This window comes from Anopheles coustani, chromosome 3, assembly GCF_943734705.1.
Source record: "Anopheles coustani chromosome 3, idAnoCousDA_361_x.2, whole genome shotgun sequence".
Taxonomy (NCBI): Eukaryota; Metazoa; Arthropoda; class Insecta; order Diptera; family Culicidae; genus Anopheles; species Anopheles coustani.
Window position 1 is genome coordinate 50783350 of NC_071288.1, and position 22987 is coordinate 50806336.

The 22987-nt window shown below is 42.2% G+C and overlaps 1 protein-coding gene across 1 annotated transcript; it reads right to left on the reverse strand.

Moving 5' to 3' along the window:
* Window positions 1–1325: 1325 nt before the first annotated feature.
* Window positions 1326–9363, reverse strand: LOC131272711 (bumetanide-sensitive sodium-(potassium)-chloride cotransporter). The gene is made up of 8 exons (XM_058274543.1): window positions 8996–9363; window positions 8061–8175; window positions 4912–6228; window positions 4041–4842; window positions 3646–3687; window positions 2849–2925; window positions 2319–2751; window positions 1326–1579 (listed from the first exon to the last, which is right to left on the reverse strand). The coding sequence occupies exons 1-8, from the start codon at window positions 9361–9363 to the stop codon at window positions 1326–1328; spliced, it is 3408 nt and encodes a 1135-aa protein (XP_058130526.1).
* Between the last annotated feature and the right edge of the window lie 13624 nt (window positions 9364–22987).

The window sequence follows — 22987 nt, forward strand, 5'->3', positions numbered from 1 at the left end:
TGTAGAGTAAATTGATTTTTGTTTTTTTTTTTAAATCATTTTAAATATCTTTTCGCACTTTTCCGTTTCATTTACACAAGATTACTCTATTCCCGAAGGCACCCTGTAACGGTTTACTTAATTTACCTTAATCACCCTCTAAGAGGCTAATGCTACATCCGCGGATGAAATAATACTTTAAATAAGAAACACTCGAAACTGCCCACGCCGAGCGGAGGGAGCTCAAATGGGGCGCAGGGTTCGCGGATAGGACTGGTCCCAACGAATCCACGTTGAAAACTGTACCATGCAACTAATACCTACATTTTCTATCTGCCACTTTTACGATGTCCATGGTCGGGTCGAACAGGGGACCCCAGCGAGAAGGCGGTCCAGGGCAGAGCGGAATGTAAAACCATACGGTCTAGCAAGCTTTTGACCGACCGTAAGGACCAAGGTCCGTACGTCTGCCAGTGACAACTGGGAATGTCTGTGTGCCTCAATTGGTCCGGTCATTTTTGCCGTTCCACCGAATGTGCTGTAAAATGCAATAAAAGATGCATTTCGGCATGCTATTTCCGGCGGTGCAACAGGAGTTTGAAAAATAAAATAAAAATAGTCTGGACTGGATTTTCCGATGCCCTGCACAGTACAGACACGACCTCTACTGGCACCCGGAAGGCTGACCGGATGTACGGAAAAATTGTGGCCAGCTCGATGGAGGTTGCTGTTGTTTTGCGTGTCCGTTTCCTTGCGGTAACAAACGCGAATCAAATTCAGTTGATTTAAACCCGACTTCCTCTCGGGTGCATGTTCTGGTCTCGAGAGGTATGACTGTTTGTAAGCAGCGAAGTGTAGATAAAAGCGAACTTCCCGATGACAAGGCAAACGGACAAGAGAAATGAATAAAGTGCATGATAGAACGATATAATCTGTAGCTAGAGAAATACTTGTTGGCAAACAACTGGCTGCCAAGAGTTTTAAAATTTTTCTTCGGTAAAGATAGTATTCGTATCTGCGCATCTGGTGGAAGTGGTGTTGGGAAATGTAATATGCTTTCGGAGCAGCAGTTTCTACTACACGGAATCTTACACCAGCGAATGTTCTTTAGCAATAAATAAACTCGAAAGGAGGGGTAGGTTGTCCCAATGGGACCCACATGGGCGAAAACGGGTCTGAGCTGGTCGGTGAATCATGAACAAATTAAACTAAACAAAATTAACAAACAATAAGAGAAATGCCAACTCAAATGCAAAACATGACGCCCCCTGATTCCTCGGTTGAGAGTGCATACCGGCGGGAAGGACCGTATGCTCATACCCTCTCCCAAGAGGACGGGTCGTGATCTAGGAGTAGAACGTCAGCACGGACGTCTGGTTGCCTCGGACGAACAGGAATGGTGGCAGATCTCGACTGAGAGCCTCAAGCCAGGCCATATACAGTGGAGCCGACACGACACCCTTCCGGGGCATCGGTAGCGTCATCACAACCAGGTCCGATTTGCTGGAATGTTGCAGCAAGTTCTCGCGCAGATTCAGATGCCGGTTCGTCTTGTCCTGCACGGCCAGCAGCTCCGCCTTCGAGATGCACGACGCCGCGGCTGCAATGGGAAAGAGCACGAAATCAGAAATTTATTTACCAGAGCCATTGACATTGAAACGCGGGCAAATGTGTACATGACATTTATTCTCTCGGGTATTAAGTTCATTATTTGCATAATGCTGACAGGATAACGAAATGTAGAGGCAATTAAAAGAGATTTACCGCTAGAAATGAGCGGTTCGTTTACGTCTACGAAAACATTGAGGAATAACATATAAAGAGCACTTTTTCATCCAGCTATCCAACATAGGTCACATGCCATGTATTGAAAAATATCATCTATCTCGTTTGATGATTACTTTCTAGCACTCTCAAGCAATATTACTACATCAAGCATTTGAAAGCCGTTGAGGCTTCAGTGATCCCAATGTGACCTTTTACTCCTGCAGCCAATAATGGACAGACAACTACATAAACATGATAAATAAACGGTCTACCATAAGAAATAGAACCTTTGACCTTCATGTTGCTTTGGACTGCTGGTATTTTTCCTCTGCGTTTCATTTGTTGCTGGTATGGTAATCTTTTGTCTCTTTCATTTCTAACATATTTGTCTACAATACTATACAAGCTGCTTCCGTTCCGCATTGTTAATATTTTACAAAATGTTGCTGGATGAAAAATAATTGCATCGTTACACGATTATTGTAATTGTAATAATGAGAGTAATCTACTTTTTCTCTGAAACTCACAATCCCCACCGTTCTCCTAATGTTGATGCTGGACTTTAAACTCACCAGTGCTTCCGTCTGCATTCTCCTGATCCCTAGCGGTGAACTCTTTGATGAGCCCCTTGAAAAAGTCGGTCATTGCCTGATTAGGTTTCTTCGTGACGTCCGGCAGAAGCTGAAGGTCGGAGTAGTCGATGCGGAACTTTGCCAGCAGGCTCGCCATGTTGCGCTGCTCGAACTCCAGTTCCGTCTTGCGGTTGGCAAGGGCGAACACTCGCAACTTGCAGGAGCTCCAGTTGCGTCGCGTGCTGATGATGTACGGCAGCAGCAGCGTCAGGCCACCGTCATCGTACAGCCAGTACACGTCGATGATGCCCGTTTTCTTCTTCGAGGTGAACTGCGTCAGTTCGTCCAGCACCTCTTTCGGGAGCTCGGCACCGCCCGGCCCACGGTACAACAGTGACGGATCCCCGCGCTTCAGCGAGCGTTGACTGTTTTCCTGGAAGGGCGAACGGGACCAGATGGGAATTGCGGGTGTGGAAAATGGCAATGCGTATCGTTAATGTCTGGGCGACGGGATCTCAAAACAAACGTACCGTGATGAGCTTTGCGCTGATGTCGATCGGATCCGGTGCTACGGAGACGGTTTTGCTTAGGTCACTGGTGCTGCTCGCTACAATGGAATGGAAAGGGAGGAAGTAGTCCACGAAATAATTAGAAACGGTTCTCTTTCGGCACGTGACAATTTAATGAAGACCTTCTTGATTGATTGTGTACAGGAAAAAACGTTTCATTCGACCCGGGAAGCTTTCATTCGAAGGTTATGAGACAATGTAAATAATAAGCGTTTGGAGGTCAATCTAGCCAAAAAGGATTAAAATGGATATGAGACTTATTCTTTTCGTACTACAATGAGAAATAAAGTGTGTATTGAATATGTGTGGAATAATTTTTAAATTGCTTATTGAAGGATATAAAAAAATGGAAACTGTTATCTTTTGTATAAAAAATATACATCGTCTTCCTATTAGTGGAGTGTAAAATGAGATGCCAAAAACGATTCACAAACAGTACTAGTTAAATTTAAAAATTTTAATTTTAAATAAATAATAAAATAAAAATTAAATTTAATAACAAGAATAAGGATTATAGTCAACTCCGCTAGTTCCTTTCAATTGCTTGATTGTTCTTACATAATTTTGATATCAGCAAGAATTAACAAGAAATAAAACACTAAGGATCATTCACGTAAACTGGCATAACTTTTCTGTGCACGGAAAACCACGGATTTTTTTACCTAAAAGATAAGCTTATCTCTACATGCGTATTAGTCCTAAAATACTGTAAACTAACTAACTATGTAAGGGGTGTATGAAAATTATCTGCAACTTACCCTTCAGGTTCTTCGCATTCTTTTCATTCACATCGGTTTGTTCTTTCGTGCGGTTGGCGATGTAAGTGAGCGTTCCGTTCGCGAGTGTTCCATGTTCATAGGTTTCATTCCACATTCCATCATCATTCCATCGTCAGTTGCAGCCAACGCCATCATCATTATCATCATCAACAACGATATGATCGACGGTGACAACGATTGATGCACGATCAGGTGTGGTGTCACAAGCGTTCCGAAGGTGCACATTTGTTGTTAGATTCAGGCAAGATGGTGTAAGGGTTTGGTGTATCATAAGTTTTGTGCAAGACATGCGGAGAAGGAAAAGCGGGTAAAATATTTGCAACCGGTGAGTACGTTACGGCGATGGAGACGGATGTTGCCAGCCGGCGTCTTACCTTGCGAGACGTTGCGACTGAGTGAATCGCAGCTGCCGTGTAGAGAGCTTACTTTGTTGTGTCCCAGCAGGTCGTTGGTACTGTCGTTGGCCACCAACGTACGCGGGTACTCCGAGATGAACTTGACCGTATCCTCGCCGAGCACCTGCGAATAGTCGAAGCCCTTGCTAACGCGCAGTATTGCCACCGATAAGTACATGTCGAGCGCCTTGTGGACGACGTTGAAGTACTGCTCCAGCTCGACCGGGTCACAACGATCCCAGTCTGCCTTGTAGCCCATTAGGAGCACGTTCGGGCGCAGCTTGCCGATACCGGAGGCCTGCATGATCGCGCGAGCACCCGTTTCGAAGTCATTGTCGTCAACGAGCGAGTAGAAGCCCTTAACCTTATGTCGACGGAACCACTCGGCGGCCTTCTTCTGGAGGTGGTTGCGATACTTTTGGGATACGTGCGTTTTCGTCACGTGGCCGCAAACCAGCAGCGAAAGCTTTTTCGTCAACAGGTACGCAAAGTTCACCAGCAATGGTCGCGCGCTCGGATGTCCACCTAGCACCAGTATCTGGGGGCGATAGTTTTTGACATGCTCCTCCACGTTGTTCAGTTGCTGAACGGACATCAGTGCGTTCTTGTACGTTTGTGCCTGCGTTGTCGAGCCCCAGTTGACGTCCGGCTTGCGATAGGCCACGATCAGGTACAGCGAGAGCACGGCGGCAAACGTCAACAACGCTGTCGGCCACGATATCAGGAACATTACGGCAATACAGAAAACAGCACCGAGAAGACTTAGCCACATGTTGTAATACTGAAGAAAAAAGCGACAAGCCAAAGTGTCAGTATACAGCCACTGGGCTTAAGTGGCAAACTTTCTCACCTTGAACGTTGGCCTCCAACCGACCGGTTTCGCCAAACTGGCGTGGAATGTACTGAAGTTCACCAGGCAGTAGGCCGCTAGGAAAAAGTTGGAGATGAGTGGAGCAATCATGTTCAGATCGCCGACCAGAATGACCGCTACAGAAATGATGAACGTAAGGATGTATCCTCGTACGGGTTCATTATTCTTGCCGAACCCTTTGCCAAACCAGCTGATCTTCGGGTACAGCTTGTCCTTGCAGAGCGCCTGGAAGACTTTCGGAGCCGACACCAAACTAGCAAGAGCCGACGAGAGGGTAGCCGCAAAGCAACCGGCATAGATCAGTGGCCCGAACAGGGAGACCAGTTCCATCACCTGGAAGGAGTTGTGCAGGCCGTACTGACAGCTCTGCGACAGACAGTCCGAAAAGTCCCACGTTCCGTTGACGATGTCCGTAACGTTGCCAGTGGCATCACGCAAGACCGTAGCACCAGCGATAACAGCCATTGCGACGTAGGAGAACGTAGTGAGCCCAATGGCCAAGATCGTTCCCTTCGGGATGGAAGACGACGGATCCTTCAGATCGCCACTGATGTTCGCCCCCGCAAGAATACCCGTCGCCGCCGGGAAGAAGATCGAAAACACGGAGAAGAAGTCGTGCTGGGTACCCTTGGCCATCCGGTAATCAGGCTTCAGATTTTCCACCAGCAACGTCGCGTTGTATCCGACGAAACCCCGAGCGACGTCCAGCTCGGACTTGGGTCCCCAGAACGAGCCGACAAAGAAATCCACGATGGCCACCAGCAGGATGATGAGCAGGACGATCTGGGCCTTCGCCTCCCACTCCATGCCGACGACCACGATACACAGTAGTATCACGATCGTGATGCACCCGATGATACGCACGTCATTGACGGCCCCGTCCACGATCGAAAGGTCAAACGTGGCCAGCAGGTCAATCATAGACTCGCAAAATCCAACCACATACATTGCACAGGCTACGGCGTTTGCAAGGGAGAAGATAAGCCCAATCGACCCACCAAACTCTGGCCCAAGTGACCGGGATATCATGTAGTACGTCCCTCCGCCCTTTATCACCCCGTTCGTACTGATGGCGGACATGGAGAGTGCCGTGATCGAGGTCACCACGGTCGTCATTAGGATCAGCACGACACCTTGCACGATGCCGGCCTGTCCTACTACCCAGCTGAGACGCAGGAACAACATCACGCCCCAGATGTTCAGCAGGCAGCGCATCAGGACACCCTTGATCCATCCGAACTTAAAAGTACCATCCAACTCTACCGGTTCGTGCACAGTTCCGCGGCGCATCGTTTCCTAGAAGACAGTGAATTGTTGGAATCGATTAATCCATAAAACATCTATAATTAGCGAATCTAGATTGACAAAGTCATCTTATCTGGAGCGATGAATTTTAACTTTGTTAAAGGCATTACCAAGTGCAATAAGTGCGTCGACTGTGGACTACCTTCAGGCGTTAAATTACAAGTTGCAATAAAGTGGGGACGCATTTAACGAATTGTTTATTTTGCTGGCTGCTGCTACTTGTTATTGATTCAATAAATGAGAAAATAAAATTAAAAAAACCACGATCAAACTGCGAACAATACCATTGGATTTCAAACGTATCAAAAGTTAAAGTAAAATTTCAGTTCTGAAAGAAAATCAATAATTACAATGTTAAAAAGATAGAAAGTTAAAACATCGTTTCAGTACAAAACCAAATACCCAAAAATCAGGCAACATTGTGAGAGAATATTTCGGGAAGCTACATGCTTCTTAAATGCCTTATTCAAAACATAGTATATGCTGTAGCACTTCAGAACATCTATTAAGAACCGGATTCATTAGCAGCATTCCAGATTCCTAAACCGGCAGTGCATTAGTTTCACGCCAGATTATGTCGATGTGTGGTTCGCTACCTGTATGCGATGTAATTTCTCGCACGAAAAATGCCAAACCATCGATTCAATCCTCAATCCCCCATTTCGCAGCATGTATCTCCCAGGGACGTATAAGAAGAGACGTATTTCCCAGGGTTCAATTTTCTTCGAAACCCTAGTGGCAGAATAAGTTCAATTAAAACATGAAGGAAGCTTAAACGAACGAAATTAAATTTCTCATTTCGACACCTTCCTTTCGTGTTACTGCGGCGGTGGAGTATTTACTAACAGACGTGTCTTCTTATACCTTCTCTATGTTTCCCGTTGCTGTAGGGATATGTGAGGTTCGACAATTTCATAAAATTGTTCATTAAACCCATCGAACAACAAAGTAAGCAGATGATGAAAGTAAATTTTTCACTAAATTTTAGTATAACACTATTAAAGGCGATGGTGGTTGATGAATCGGAAATATACGTTGGATGACATTCCTACAAAAAGTTCATTTGCTGTTCGTTTTCAAACCAAACTCAACATTGATGTTCCCAACCTCACATGCACCCGTTTATTGGTATTAATTGGGCACCACTCCCACATGGCTGTCGGTATTAATTAACCTCTGCCGTGCACCATGGGGTTGGTACGATGCGCGAAAAACCACATTACAACAACGGCCACCCCGCGGCCCAGGGTGACGACGGAAAAATAGCAATAAACGAATCCATTTGACCAATTAACTAGAGGACGCGACCGAGGGTTCAGATAAAATAAATTAATCAAACCTATTACGGTACGCTACTGCTCTTTGACATCGACCGGCGTAACAGAGTACCGCGGAATGTGATTTGTGTGTTGTTCTCATCCATCGTTCGATAGAAAATGTTGTGGCGAAAATTACCGATCCCTTTTAACGAACATTTTAACATTGATTTTAAATTCTTTTTGTTCTCCAATTTCTTACAAGTGACTGATTTATTCCCACATTTTATCATCAAATCGTTACGTTTTTGTTTTGTATTCCACGAAAAATAAAATGTTAGAAAAATGTAAAAGTTTTTCCTTTTTTGTTTTCACCACATGATTTTGAATGAAAATTTAACGAAATTGTTCATCTATAGGTACTTATTGTGCTTGCAGTCCACACAATTCAATCAAATCAATTTTTACATATCAATAAACAAGTGCAATCCTTTCAAAACACTCTGTCGCGTAGCCAATTCATCAGATACCTCAAAATTGGATAGTTTAAATGGTTAGGCCCCGTACCTTATTAGTGATGGAAGCATCATGCAGCTCGTCGAGTGTGGGTCTCTGATTGCCTTGGAATGATAGAATATTCCGGTAATTGTCCATACGCGGCAGAGCCTCTCTCGTGAAGTGTCTGGAAATAAAAAATATGTTTTTCGAGTGAACCGTTAACTAAAACACATGAATGGTAATAGCTTTTTCTAGCTAACTGCCTCGAAATAATTGAACAACATTTCTCGTTTCTTTTGGTATCAATGTTAAACCCAATACCATGAAAAATACACTTCTTTTTACGTTAGGTTTGATTAATTTACTGATGAATTAATACCTGAGCATCCATAGTACCGCTGTTTTGCGTGCCAATTGAAGGTTTTCTGATGTACGCAGCAAGAATTTATGAGTTAACAGATCAAACGACACATGCACCATGTGAACACGAGACGCTTGGCAAGGTTTCTACTTGGAAAGCAATTGGGTTTACTATGTTCAAGGAACTTAATCAATTCCCGGGCCAGGACTTCTCGAAGGGACACGCTCGAGCAGCTGCTCAGACAGGCACAGCTTGCGAAATTCTGCAGAAGCCATTCAAGGTTAGCGAAGTATCCTAATTCGGCACGCAACTCATGCGTCATCGAGCCGTGTTTGGGTCCACGTTTGCTCGAATAAAATACTCACACGAAAGATAAAGATATCGTTTCTAGCAAGTGCGTGTGTGTTCCACAAAAGAGCGACCCAGGCATGGAGGCTTTTTGGCTGTTTTCGAAATTGATTAAAGCTCCGCTCGTATGGGTTGTTCACACCCTTATGCGGCGGAAGGATGGGACTTGCCATTGACCGAATTATGCGTTACGAAGGAGCTGCTAACGGTTCGGTCCGGGGTAGAAGAAAATGAAACCAACAAAAGTGAAAGTGGTGCAAGATAAAGAGAAAAAGGTCGGCCTGGAACTACTAACCGGAAACTGCGCGCGTAGCGGTTCTCATCGATCAGATTATCCTCCTCGTCGTCGTTCGAGTCCGACTCGCCGCCCTCGACGTTGAAGCGGGTCGAGTGCTTCCGCTGCCGTGGTTGCTCCGGGTCCCGGTCGCGGTCCCGGTCGGCGCGGAAACTGCTGCGGAGAGACTGCAGCCGGGACGTGCGCCGCTTGACCATCTCCTCCGGGAAGACGTCGTCCTCGGCGGCCGGTTCGGTGGCCGTGCCGTTGCCGTTCGCCGCCGGGCCACCGTTGTCGTGATTGACAAGGTTAACCTGGAAGCGGTTCGCTGACTGATTGCGTGGCAGGGCGCTCATTTCGACGTCGGTACCACCCTTCGGGTCGGTCATTGTGGTGCGATCGGGGTCGGGTCTCGGCTGGGCTTAGCGTTACAAGCGGGCCAGCTTTAGGCCGGAAAGGAACACGAAAGGAAACGTCGAACAGCAAAAACCAACCACCGACGGTTACGGTTGCGAGAAATTGATGAGTTTTCGCCTGCTTTCCCTGAGGAGTATCCACACTCGGCTTTCGGAGGCTCTGTGAATAAATGAGGAAAAAAGGTGATTGGGGATTAGAAAAGAAAGGGAAAACGTATGCCAAATTTGAAGCTGCCAAAAACTCCCACTAACTTTGGTCTTATATAATGCGGTTTAACATAACAATCGTTTCTTTTTATTGGTGCCTTTAGCTGCGTATTTATTGTAATAATAATAATAATATAAGATATAGACAATATCAACGTAAAAACATAAACCACAAAACATACAATTATTAGCATTAGAATTAATAAAAAATTTGTTACAAATGTGAAAAAGCAGTAGAAAAAAGATCATACACTATTAATAGACATTAAGCATCTTTGATCAGGGGTCGGCAAAGTTCGGCCTGCGGGTCAAATTCGGCCCGCCAACTAATTTTATCCGGCCCGTAGTAACATTTCAGTACTACATACAAAAAAACCCGTCTCAAGTTTTTTTTTCCAAAATGAAGATTAAAATTGTTGAAAGAGTTGCTCAATCCCAGGTGACTTTCTCTTATACTTTTTGTTAGACTTTTTCTATCGTATTTGTATTATTGAACATTTAAAAATTTTCTAGCGTCTAGAGCAGGGATGTCAAACATACGGCCCGCGGGCCACATCCGGCCCGCAAGAACATCGGATCCGGCCCGCGGCCCCTTTGAAGCAATACGTCGAATGTTTGGATCTTTGAGTATTAGCTTCTGTTTGAATAGCCAAATGTTTTTTGGTGAATTGAATGAATTGCAAAAGAACTGAATGAACTTCAATTTAAACAATTTCTTTAAGAAAGTGGTATACAACTTTGATCCATATCACGCCGATATATTGCGGTTGACAAGAGCAAAAAATTCACATAGATTTTCGAGACAAGCGAATAAAAAGTGTTATAATAAATACAAAACAAACGTCATGAACTATAAGAGCATTTTAAATAAAATAACAGATGTGGAGCAATAAATTAGCTGTAAAGCAACCTTATCTTTTACTGAAAGTTGTAAATTTTATAAAAAGGAATATAATATTTAAAAAATTTGAAGGTGTTGAATAAGGTTGAATGTTTGGATCAAACCACACTGATAAGAACATATTTTCATCAATCCAATCTATTATATGGTTTGGCCCGCGCACCTATTTTGGGAGGAAATGCGGCCCGCGAACCTTTTTTGGAAGGAAATGCGGCCCGCGAGGTGAAACGAGTTTGACATCACTGGTCTAGAGTCTCGTCCAAAATCCGACGACTACAACTCGTTTGCTTTGCATTTAAAATAGTTACATTCGAGGAATACAATTTTCATTCCCATTGTGAGCTAAAGTCTCGCAATTTTAAAAACTTATCATAGTTGAGTTATTTTACATACTCAGAGAGTAGTGCGTCAGTAAAACTAAGATATTTTAAAATAATTTGGGCACTGGAATAATTTCAAGTACAATTTTAAAAAGCAATGGGCAGTACAACAAACCAAAAAAATATATTTTGATCAAAATTCGATAAATAAGCATGATCATTATTTAAAAAAATCAACGATAAAATTCCAAATTTACATAAAAATCAATTTTAATATAATTTTACTATTTAGAAAGTCGATTCAAAAGGGTTTAAACCACAAATCACCGTTTAAGGTATCCGGCCCGTGCTTCCGGTTTCTCTTTAATCATCTGGCCCTTTTTGGAAATCGTGCGCCGACCGCTGTCTTAGATTGATACCAATGGAAAACTCTATGCCGAATGATTAATGTGCCCACATTCTAAGAACAGTGTAACGAAGATGTCTGTTCCACTATAATTGACAAACACGGAGGACGTAAATGTCAACAGTGCGATATTTGTTATTTACTGCCCATGTTTGACGACTATGGTACAGACGATAAGACTGACCCACGATCGTGCATGTGGAAAATGGGACCAGCCCATTTTGTAACCATTAGCTTGATCTGTTCGACGCCAGGCAAGAAATTTACGATTCGTCGATTTATAGCACGATATTGTTTGCCAGTCTCGACCGTACCGATGTCCGGAGTTTCTTCTCCAACTCGTCAGCAAGCTTAATTGTATCTTCTTCGGCGAAAACACACGCCGAAAGTTTCATTTAGACCCATGTGGCCAAATGCCACAACGATACCCACATGACAACCTTCGACCTTTTATTGGCGGTTATTAGCTCCGGACGAGATGGCGAACGGCGAACACCGATCATCCATTATCGGTCATGTGTCCGGGGTGGCGTCAACTGCCAACGACGAACCTTCTTCGTCACACTTCACCACCATGATGTTCTTTCCCCAGTCGGTTCACATCAGAACACTGCGTGAGCGATATGGTACGTCATGTATTCGGTAATATCTGTTCTAATTATATCAAAGCCACCCTTTGGTCTACCTGTCGTTGTCCAGCGTCCAATCCGAATGGCACGATGGCACGAACAACCTTTCCGGTGAGTGATCAGCTCAAACTAGTGCAAACTGCAATACGCATGATGGTTTGTTTGTTACTCTCCGAGTGATTCCTGTAGCGGCAAGCGAATTTGCTGTCCTGATCACTCGATGCCTACAGTTGGTGGTCATGTGCTTTCATGGGGCCCCTGCAAGCAAACCACTGAACATCGGCCCACATCCATGGGCGCCGGGCGTAATCTCGACCGGTCGGCATGACCAGAACGGCGCTGCAGAACAATGTATCGACGTGATCGGCGTTTTGTTGTGGGCAGGTGGAAAATGATTGATGGTGGCCCCACGTGGCACGTCTCTCAAAAACCCTCCGCCTGTGCGCCAGGGCTAGTGCTAACACTGGTGGTGTTTGTTTTACTACACCATTTATCATCAGGAGAACCGCGCCCAATGTTTTTCTATTTGTATATTCCCATCCAACCAATTTTCCTCCCCCACCGGTGTGTTGAAAGAGACCGTGGCAAAGCGTCAGCATCAGTTAGTTGGCTTTGAAAATCGTTATCCTCAAAGAGTCACTTAAAATACGCACAAAAACTATTACTCGACATTTGATTGTTTGCGTATTCTCTTGCGGCCGTGAAACAAACCTACACCGGAAAAGACGGTTGTTAACGGCACGATTTTGCTTTTGCATAATTCACGTGACCAGGCACGAATCCGTTTATCGCTTCGCACGGACAAGAAGTGGGTGCTTTCATCGTGCGGGATTCTGTCGAAAGGCCGAAACCCAATTTATTCTGTAACACCGCCACTTCAAGCATTGGTTGGCTTCATTTATTGTTTTTGGAAAACTGACGAAAACGTGTTTGTGGTATACGATAAATTTTCGTTTCCAAAAGAGGCAAGTGAGTATTTTAAGAATTTTATTGGAAAACTTTTTCGCTGAATAAGCAAGTGTTTCATAGGTTGGTTGATTGGTAACTCGTTCTTTTAATCGATACTGAGTTGGTCCAAACCACGAAAATGCTGTTAAACATCGATAAAAAAAATGCAATTGTATGGCTAAACCTTTAAGCCTTAGAATTGAGCTTTACATTTCGAATGAATGACTGCCCATTTCAATTCTCCTGTTGGCACATTGAATGAATGCAATGGATTCTTAACATTCATTATGTGCCACTCAAATATTGTCATCGATACCGAAACCGCAACGAAAGCGCATATCTAGCATTGCATACACATATGAACTAGTCAGTGCAGCCATTTGAGTCCAGGCGAGCGACAGAAGCGTCGGGATGAGATAACAGATGCACTCGTAAAGTCAAAGACGTTTGCCCGAGAGTATTTGCGTAAAAACGATCATCACCCAGCGTTGTGATACACCATGAATGGACAGTCTGCGAAATTACACGCCCCATTATGACTTCGCTGAGCTCATCAATCATATCAGACGCGCGCTGCATCAAACTGGCGCAAACTGGGCAAAAGGTTGGGCAAAGAAAAAATATCAGCTTTGACAAGGGCAGGTTATCTGCCATTCTATTTCTGGATGCAACAATGCGTATCGGGTGTGCAGAACGAAAGGGTTACATCACAAATCGTTCCGAAAGAGTTACAGCCCGACAGTCAAATCAAATAAAACTGTTTCGGAAACTTTCGTACTGGATGAACACGGAAATTGATGAGCAACGTTACAACTTATTTTGTTTGAATGCTTTGTTTTCATCAGATTCACTTTAAGTTTTAAAACGCTATAGGCACTTAATATCAAACATGGTCATTCTTAAAATTTTCTTCATATATTCAACAACTCCATGAATGTAATAAAACTGCCATGAGAGTAAACAATACCACAAAAGAATTTAAATGGTCTAAAGGAAGCATTTCATTTTCAATATACCGTATGGCTTCAAAAATCCATGCAATGCAACCAACTCAAACACCATGACACTAAATAACTGAATGCTTAGTCATTGACATAGACATTTTTATATTTGTCGTGCACGTCTTTTAGTGCTAGAGAACTTCGGTGGGATCAAGATTTCGATAGTGGATCGATAGCAAATTAGCTCTCGTCGATAAAGAGGATTACGGAAATCCTATTTCAAGTACTTAAATCAAGTTTCCCCTGTCCACTTTCTATAGTGCTAGTACGGTTTAGCGCATGTGCCATTTCAATTTTGAGAAGAATGTCCATTATTCGAAGAGAAAAGTTGTTACGGAAGAGGAACAAAATTAAATAGAAGCATACCACGAAGAAAGTATTGGAACACGGGATAAAATCCGCCGTTTAGATCGATTGCAACATGTGATTCATAATTTCTTTGAAAACTCGCATGGCTGTGGCAAGCACCACCCGTTAAGTTTTTCAAGAAATTGCCAATATAAAGTGGTCTAAAATGTCAAAAGCAAAAAATCTTAACGAAGGCCAAACATCCAAACGTCTACCATCTACAAAATTCCATATTCCATATCTGCAAACAAACGAGCGTTTAGTTTAATACTGTAAAGTCGATGGGTTGGGTTGGCCAGCTCGCTTACCAGATGTAAATCCGATTAAAAAATGAAATCTTTGGGTAAAAAATGAAGAATTCCCAATTAAAAACGATATGCCAAACAAAATATGTCAAAGTATAAATAGGAGTCATGGACTCATTGGTTACAAAAATATTTGAAAATAAGTTATAAAATAAAGAAAACAACCTCTTTTATTACGAAAAACCTGATGGAATCGCAAATGGCTCTATACAAACTGGAACAGCAGTGTTCAAGCTAACTTCGTTAAACGGAACGTTATGTAAGAAATAAAAACATTAAAATAAAGCGAAAATGTTTAAAATGAGACACGGTGTACATCGTTTTGAAATTGGTTTAACCTATTAAGCAAGAAATCATTGATACGAACGAACAGTACATGCTGAAATTAATATTCAAGCAGCATTGTAATGTTGCAAATTCACTTCTCAAAATTAAAAATATTCAGCATTGCGTCGAATCGACAAAAAAAACTATTCTTCGAAAATCAAGTCACACTTTCGCTGCAAAGTAACACACTTTTGCCCATATCGCATTCAACAGGTCCTTCAGTATCTGCCCAGTGCACATTGTCATCACTCGGCATGGTGAAATCTATTATCGAGTTGGTTTATTTCAACCACGAACCACCGAGTTGTGGCAGAATGAATGAAATCGAATTTCAATAAACCTTACTATGATCATGGCAACCATGCCATGTGGCCACCCTCGAGGATTACCTCGTCCACGTTTGCGCCCTGGTTATGAACGCCGGGCTGTACATTTTTATTTCACCGCCCGAATTTACCACCCAAACGGCACGATTCGGGTACGCGGCATTGATTAAATTTTAAATTGAATTGGAAAAATGTGAGTTACTTTTTCGGGTTGTGCAATACAACCTTCCACCGACACGATTTACGTTTGGAATATTGAAGATAAAGGTTGTATTTAAATACTATCGAGTGCATTACTTTAATACAAAATAAGATTTGTAATTGTACCATCTTTCTGGGTACTACTTGCCTCTTAAAGTATAACCTACTGTTGGCCGAGGATTGGTAAGAAATTAACATTTAGGACGACCGGCAATGCTAAAGGGCTCCCGGGGGAGCAGTACCGGCCGGCCCCGATCCCTAAAATCTACATTCGGACGACGATGTCCACCTAGGGACGCAATGGCAAAATATCAACGTGCCACGTGCCCGCCCCTTGCCAAGCTTCGGGCGCACAGATGTTTCCATTAACGTATCTCTTTCTATTGCCGAATAAAAATCTTTGCGAAAGTAAAATCGTCACGGTTCTTCTGTGTACCACGCCACCCCGTGTACCATGACGTGCTTGGAATGCTCACGATTCCTAATGACATCCAAAAGGAACCCTCGGCGTGGAGAAAGGTTGATGCTAATTTACGGCCAGCAGCAATTGTCACGCGCACTGCTTGCCAGAAAGGATCTTTGAGCGAGTTTTTGTTTGTCCGTTTTCTCTAAGACGCTATTCAAATAAGTAATCAATCGCATTCGCTAGCTGCAGCGATTCACCATTTGCATCGGATAGCAGTTTCAAAATTGAGCAAAAGTATCATGTACAAAACAAACCGGCTCGATTGACAGCTAGTTTTGCAATATCTCCCACGGTCAGCCCGCAATCATTTCGCTCGGCACCGTTATATTGAATTACATTGCGTTTGTCGTCACCTCGTTATGAACCTCAACAGCTTTCTTCCCGATCAAATGCGACACGACCTGCATTTGGGCTTGAATCATGTATTTTATTACGCAACACACGATGTTTGCTTATCATTTATTTATGCTGTGCTTGTAAAAATTCAATGCACTGTAAAACAATAAAAACAGGGTCCCCCAACCAACTTCTCCCGTTCTACTCTATGCTGCCGTGCGAAAAGACTACATTCAAACGTGTTCGGTGGCATCTGCGGGCAGAATGATAATTAAAGCTAAGCTAATATTGACCGAAAAGATAAAGTCCCCTTCTCATTTCCACCGTGCCCTTCCGCGGAAAGCTCTTCGACCTTCCTCATCGCTCGCTTCTGGCGCCACGACCACGGGTCTCCGGACACGCTCTTTTACCAATGACTAATGGCTCCCGTGGGGAAGGTATGAAATTGGAACCATTCATTATTTTACAGCAATTCCGGAAAGAGGCAATTTTTTCACCAGCATATGCAATGAAACGCAAATGAAGCGCGTTCGCAAAAGAATCGAAATGGAAAGGAAATGCATTTGGCACTATCGGGCACTAATTTGCACCCATATGGATCAGAGATGTAAAATAATTTGGTAAGTTGCAACTCATTAAGAGAAGTGATAAGCTATGCTGGTTTAGAAGAAACTTGATTCGGAAAAAAACATGAAGGGAAGTGCAACGACATGAAAGAAGACACGTGTACGAATAAATGGTATTAAATTACAGCAGCAGGTAATGATACACGTTTTGCAAATGTAACGTATCAGTTATATTTCCTTTGAACTATCTTAACACTAGAATTCAAAAAACAGTCATTTTGACCGCAACGCAATTTTAATGCTTTGTAGTGGTCGTTTTGTCTGCTCTTTTTACGACGCTATAACTTCTCTGTTTATAAAGATTTTTCGAATCCAGAAACGGCTTATTTTTAGTTTATATGATGACTGTCTTTTGGAGTTTCGTTTTTCTGATACATCTCTCCATCATTCTGCTCGGTGTAAATTAAATAAGAGCGAAATTGAGTTCTTTAGAACTTTTATCAGTAACGTCAATTTCCATAGCAATGCATCCCGCATAACGCTCGCGTACGGAATAATAGAACAAAACACAGGATGGAAAAAACAGATGGAAAATTAAAAAATCAACAACTTCAAGATCAATTTGTCGCGTCATTTGAGATCTTAAAAATATGAAATTATTTGTATTCGCTGGTTTAATATACTTGCTTAATATACTAGAAGTGCACAGTTTTTAAACAAAATATAAATGAAAATTAAAAAATAAATGTAATAATTTTTTTTTAATTAATAAAAGTTTAAAAGAATTGAAACTCCGTTCAAATCGATTTGTTTTTTGCTTTATAACGAGCTAATGGAACGATACGAAGAAGTACATCAAAAACCGAAAACGACGAAAGATGGTGAACATATAAACAAAACTAAACGACGAAAGATACTAAAAATCTTCAAAAATAGAGAAGTTATACCGTCTTGAAAAGAGCGGGCAATATGAGCACTAAAAATCATTTTGCCAAGAATGCAAAGCAATGTATTCTAATGTTAAGAACACTCCAAAATACTTTGTACCGAAGATAAACAAGCTGCAAATAACATAGTTTATGAAAACATAACACTTGTGGGGGAAAGTGAGCGCTTTCTAAACATGAGCGTTCGTCCTTGCGGAAATGGCATATACATTTACAATGTATTTGCCGAGTGTCCTCCTATCTTTTCGAGAGAAATTGAAAATACTTGTCGAAGTGCCATTACGGAGTTTTGAGAGTGTTCACTGTCCAGCTCCTGCACCTGGCGGGCTTCAATGCAATTTACTGGTCGTTTTATTCTCCAGTTATCGACGGCACATGAACGATCCGGCAGTTTGAACCGGTTTGGGTACTTGAAATACTACTTTTCCCACCGAAAGGGTTCTCTTGCCGGTAGCTCTCGGTCAAGGTTGACTCACCCCACAATCGGCACAGGGTGACCCCGGGGTTGTTTACTTGCTACGTTTGTGATCCCTTCAGGCACTGGTCAGCTTCGATTGGAGGTCAGTTTCAATGGATGTTTGATTGGCTCGATCTCTCGAAACCACCTCTAGCAGTAGGCTGTCCGAGCCTGGGCCAGTCGATTATGTATGTTTATGTGCACAGAAGGACCAGTTTTCTGGTCTGAACGACGATATCAACGGGTTGCTTGATTAACTGGATAATTATGCAGTAGCATTGGGCTCCAAAATCTGACCTTCCCTCTCCCTGCCCAACGAGCATGTGCTGACAGAACCCTTCGGGACCGGTTCGCCTGGTTTGATCGCCTTTTTCAGATCGCCTTGCTACGGTCGGACGAGGATCCTTCGAGCAGCATCTAGGCATGGGGTGTATGAAGCGGCTCGAAGAATCAATCTGACGACCGTTAAAGCACGTACTAATTAATGCATCTCGAGTGAAACACACAAGCTTCCACTTCGGGCTCCAAAAGGGCCGTTAATTGCTGTCTCGGGCCGATCTGCTCGTTAGCTTGTCGAGTTCCTAAGCCAACTACTGAGAGCGACTAAGTACGTGTACGCGACATGTTCGCACGTTTGGGTTAAGGGCAAACCGGTGCGGATTAACAGGCGCCCGAACGAGTTAATCAAATGTTTACTTTCAACCCCGTCGCACTGACAGAACCGTATGTTTACCGAACGTATCGGTGCGTGTGTGTGTGTTTGTGTCAGAATGTAAAGGGATCAGATTTTATGTGGAAATTTATATGAATAACATTAGCAGCTAATTGGTTGATGGAAAGCAATTAATTTGTGACAATAAATAATGCTGTACAACGTTCAAAATGACACGTGAAAGCAACGGTGGTTCCGTTGGAGAAACAAATTGATTACACATTGGAGTGTTTATGTCTTGATTAACTGGAATTAAGTTTAGAAATGGCTTGTTGCGTTTTCAAGACATTGCTACGTTTATCTAAATAGTTGAATACCTAAACAGGTGTGATAATTATGTCATCGCAAAGAAGTCTACTATTTAACGCACTTTCCAGCTCAATGATAAAAATCCGGGTCATATAAATATAATCATGAAAGGAATCAACCGTACAACAGTTTTGTTTTAAATTTTAAATAAATCTGAGAGCTTGGCCGAGGAATAAAGATGGAAAGTGGCAGTAGTTAGAAAAAAACTGTGTAAAACATCAAAAACAATGTTCAAATTTTCCATACACGTATGACGTTTCGTGCCGCTTGTACAAATGATAAAATGGTCCTGAAATCGCAATTCGAATCCTTTCCCACGAATTGCCAGTACTCCGAAATCACGCCATAGAAGACTCTAAATTTGCGCCTTTGCGTAGGAAAAGCCAAACCAGGAGATTTCGCTGCAACCTTCACCGGTTTGCGCAGAGCGTTCACCTTAATGGTCTGACACCCGTCAGTATGCAAATCTTTGGTCCACCCTTCAACGCTTTGCCTCCCATCCCCTTACCTTGGAGGGTGCTTCGACAAATGGCGATGAAAATGACTAGCAACGGTGTGACCTGATTTACCACCCGTTTCGTCGATACAATGTCATCGATGCTGCCGATGGATGACGATTCGTTAGAGGAGCGTGCACTGAAAGGCTGGAAACCAGCTGGTTTCAGTGTGGGTAGCGAGTAACACCACACGCATGCTTTACTAGGAGTGTAAAAAACTATGATTTATGAGAGTGCAGTTTTTACTTTTATTTTCAACATAGGTGAATGGCTACTCGTTTGGAAAGTGAATTGTACGAAACAGGTGTCCAATCGCACCCTGTTTCCATCACTAGCGGAGCCAGTGTGAAAACACATAGTTTTTATTAACGATGAACTGATGAACTTGTCCAAAACTGTTACAAACAAAATCAAATCTCGACAAAAATAAAAGAAATTATGCTATCAATTTCAATTCAATTAAATTCAATTCAATTATTGAATGTACATAGTTATTTACTTATTTTGCTCATTTCTTAACAACAGTGGCATTTAATTGTATAAGACAAGGTTGCATAATCTAACAAACTGAAAGACATGCTAGTCCTGACTATAGTTTCCCCTTGAGTATGTTATCTTGAGTACCAAGTATCGAACAATCCCCTGTATTCCGAAGAAGGTAGATTATGTATTTGATTTCGTAACTCAATTTTGCAATTCTTACCGATAATCTTTTGAACTAAAACCTACTCACATAATACAGGATATCTGTTGCATAATAATGTTTACGACATCAAACCTCCATTTTTAGTTTTTACTTTAATTTTCTTACTCAATGAATCCATCACGACAATACAATTTTTCATTCAATAATAATCTTTTTCCATTTAAAGTGGTTCATTTAACAGCAATGATTTTGTAATAATGTTAAACTTAAGTTAATTAAAATTAGATATTCATAAAGAACATCGAATTAAAAGGCTCGTTATAGATTGTAACTCCACTTCGAAGCGTGAAATATTCTGTTATTCTATTAAAAGTTATAATTAAAACAATACGAACGAAACATAAAACTTACCGACAGGTTCTTCGCCGGTGTTTTTGCGGTGAAGAATGAAGAGAACGGCAAGTACACGAAAGTAATCATGCATATTTTACAGTGGAGCACTAAAAAAATGTAACCATGGCTCAGACACTCCAGAATGTGGTACCTGTTGCTCCTTTACCTGTTGCTTTGCGCCAACTCAGGAAGGATACAGTTTCAGTTTATACACCTGGAGGCGAATTGCATCATTACGAGAACGAAACCAATCATATCCCTCGGCTCGGCAACTACTACTACTACTTCTTCTACCAGCATTTCGTTCCTCCTGACTACGAAAAGCGGAACCTAGAACCGGTGACGAGATTTGTAATTAATATTTCCTTCCCTGACCTTGTCCCGAGCTTCTTTTGCCGGTGCAGAACCGAACGGAAAAGAGTACAGGAAAGCCGGAACAGGTTGCACGGGCATCGATGGTCTGTTTGCAGCAGACGGTACAGAAAAGGCGCACCGACAGCCTTCTGCCACACTCGTTAACAATCAATATGCAATTATGCTTCGGCTCCGCTACGGCGATAACACCATGTCTGGTTTTTTTTTATCTTCGCTGAATTCCCATCACGGACAAGCGGCCAAAAGCAATAAAAAACATATCATCTTTGCAACCTCGGAAGGTCGTCGGGATTCAGCCCGGGAAGGAAGTGATACAGATTTATAAACAATCGGTGAAAGAAAATAAAGAAAGAATAACTCCCCCCAGTAGTAATCAGAATGTGGATTGTCCTACGAATATGCCAAGGTCCACAGGAAAATAAATGCTTTAATATGTACTTGCATGAATAATACTTGTACAAGGTACAATACCACTTGTTTGGATTACGGTTTGAGATGTTTTACAACATGTTCAATGAATAGCAGTCGGAGAGTCATATGTGAACGGAAAAATAATGCTTTACTTCTTCCCAGCTCGGAACATATTAGTCTTGTCTGTGTAGGCAGTGGCGGATTTACACTCTTGGGGGCCCTAAGCGGTAAAATGAATGGGGCCCCCGCACTACCGTAAAAAGTAACAGATTTTCGTCTAGTTTATATGCTTTTCAATAAAATCAATGTTAGATATTATCTTATAAACAAAAAAGTTTTATGGCTGACTTCTCGAAGTTCTATCTATATGTTGTTTAACAAGTATTATGCAATAAATATTTGTTATTAAAAATGGTATGCAGAACAAACGCATTGCTTACATTGAAATTGTTTAAGTTTTTCATTAAAGTTTTTCATTACTTATGCTTGATATATTCCAAAATTTTGTTGTTTTGATGCAAATACATGCTTGTTTACAATTAATAAACTATAAAAATTGTATCTTCTGTTACTCTTCAACTCTGATTATATACCGGACCAAACTTTCTTTATTTTATTATGGTTCCTAGCATTAACGTTTATAGGATACAGTAAATGCACTATTGACCAGCTACTATTTATTACTTGTCGATCCTAAGAGCAAATTAATGTATTCTATCGAGTATTTGTTTAAGAATAAATTTTACAAACTTGGCCGCTGAAGGTTCGAGGCCCCTTGCAAGCTCGGGGCCCCCCGCGGCCGCTCAGTCCGCGCACCGTTAAATCCGCCACTGTGTGTAGGTGTGGAATAATGTTTCATAACATTATTTTAACATGCTCTACGTGACAAACGGGAAATATTGCAGAGCTCTCTTTCTCCACCTAAATCCTATATGAAAGTCTTACATTCTCCTGGATAAGCTTACTTTGTCACGTCTTCTTAAGAATTCAAAGAATGCTGTTCGATAACAAATTGTAGTCTAGGAATTTGTACACATTCATGCAATTCAATGTTGGATGAAAACTGAGCAGAAGAATTCCTGAACATTCTCCAGGAATAGATAAGCCAGATAATAGAATAGAATATAAACATGCTTGATTTAACTAGTTCAATACCCCTTAATTTCATAACGAAAGCAGAAATTCTCTGAATGTGCTCGGTTCTGTTGCATCATAGCTCACTGTCTGTTTCAGTTTTAATTGGCCACCGTTCTTGCGCCACCATCGACCGCCCGCAGGTGACGCCCAGGCTATTGACACCAATAGACCTTTTCCAGCGCTGGCCTATGGTATATGTTTCGCACAGAAGCATTCTTTCATTGTGAGGCTCCGAAATTTAACGCTAGAGTAAAACATCCGCAGGAAATAACTGCGCGGGAAACACGTGGCAACCATTCCAGTGAATCATCCACGGATCAGAGCGTTTTGATGTGTACACGTACATAGTATGCAAAATAGTACACAAAAGCGTGCGGAAGTCGTGTGTGCTGACACACAGCATCCGCTTTTTTGAACTATTGAAAA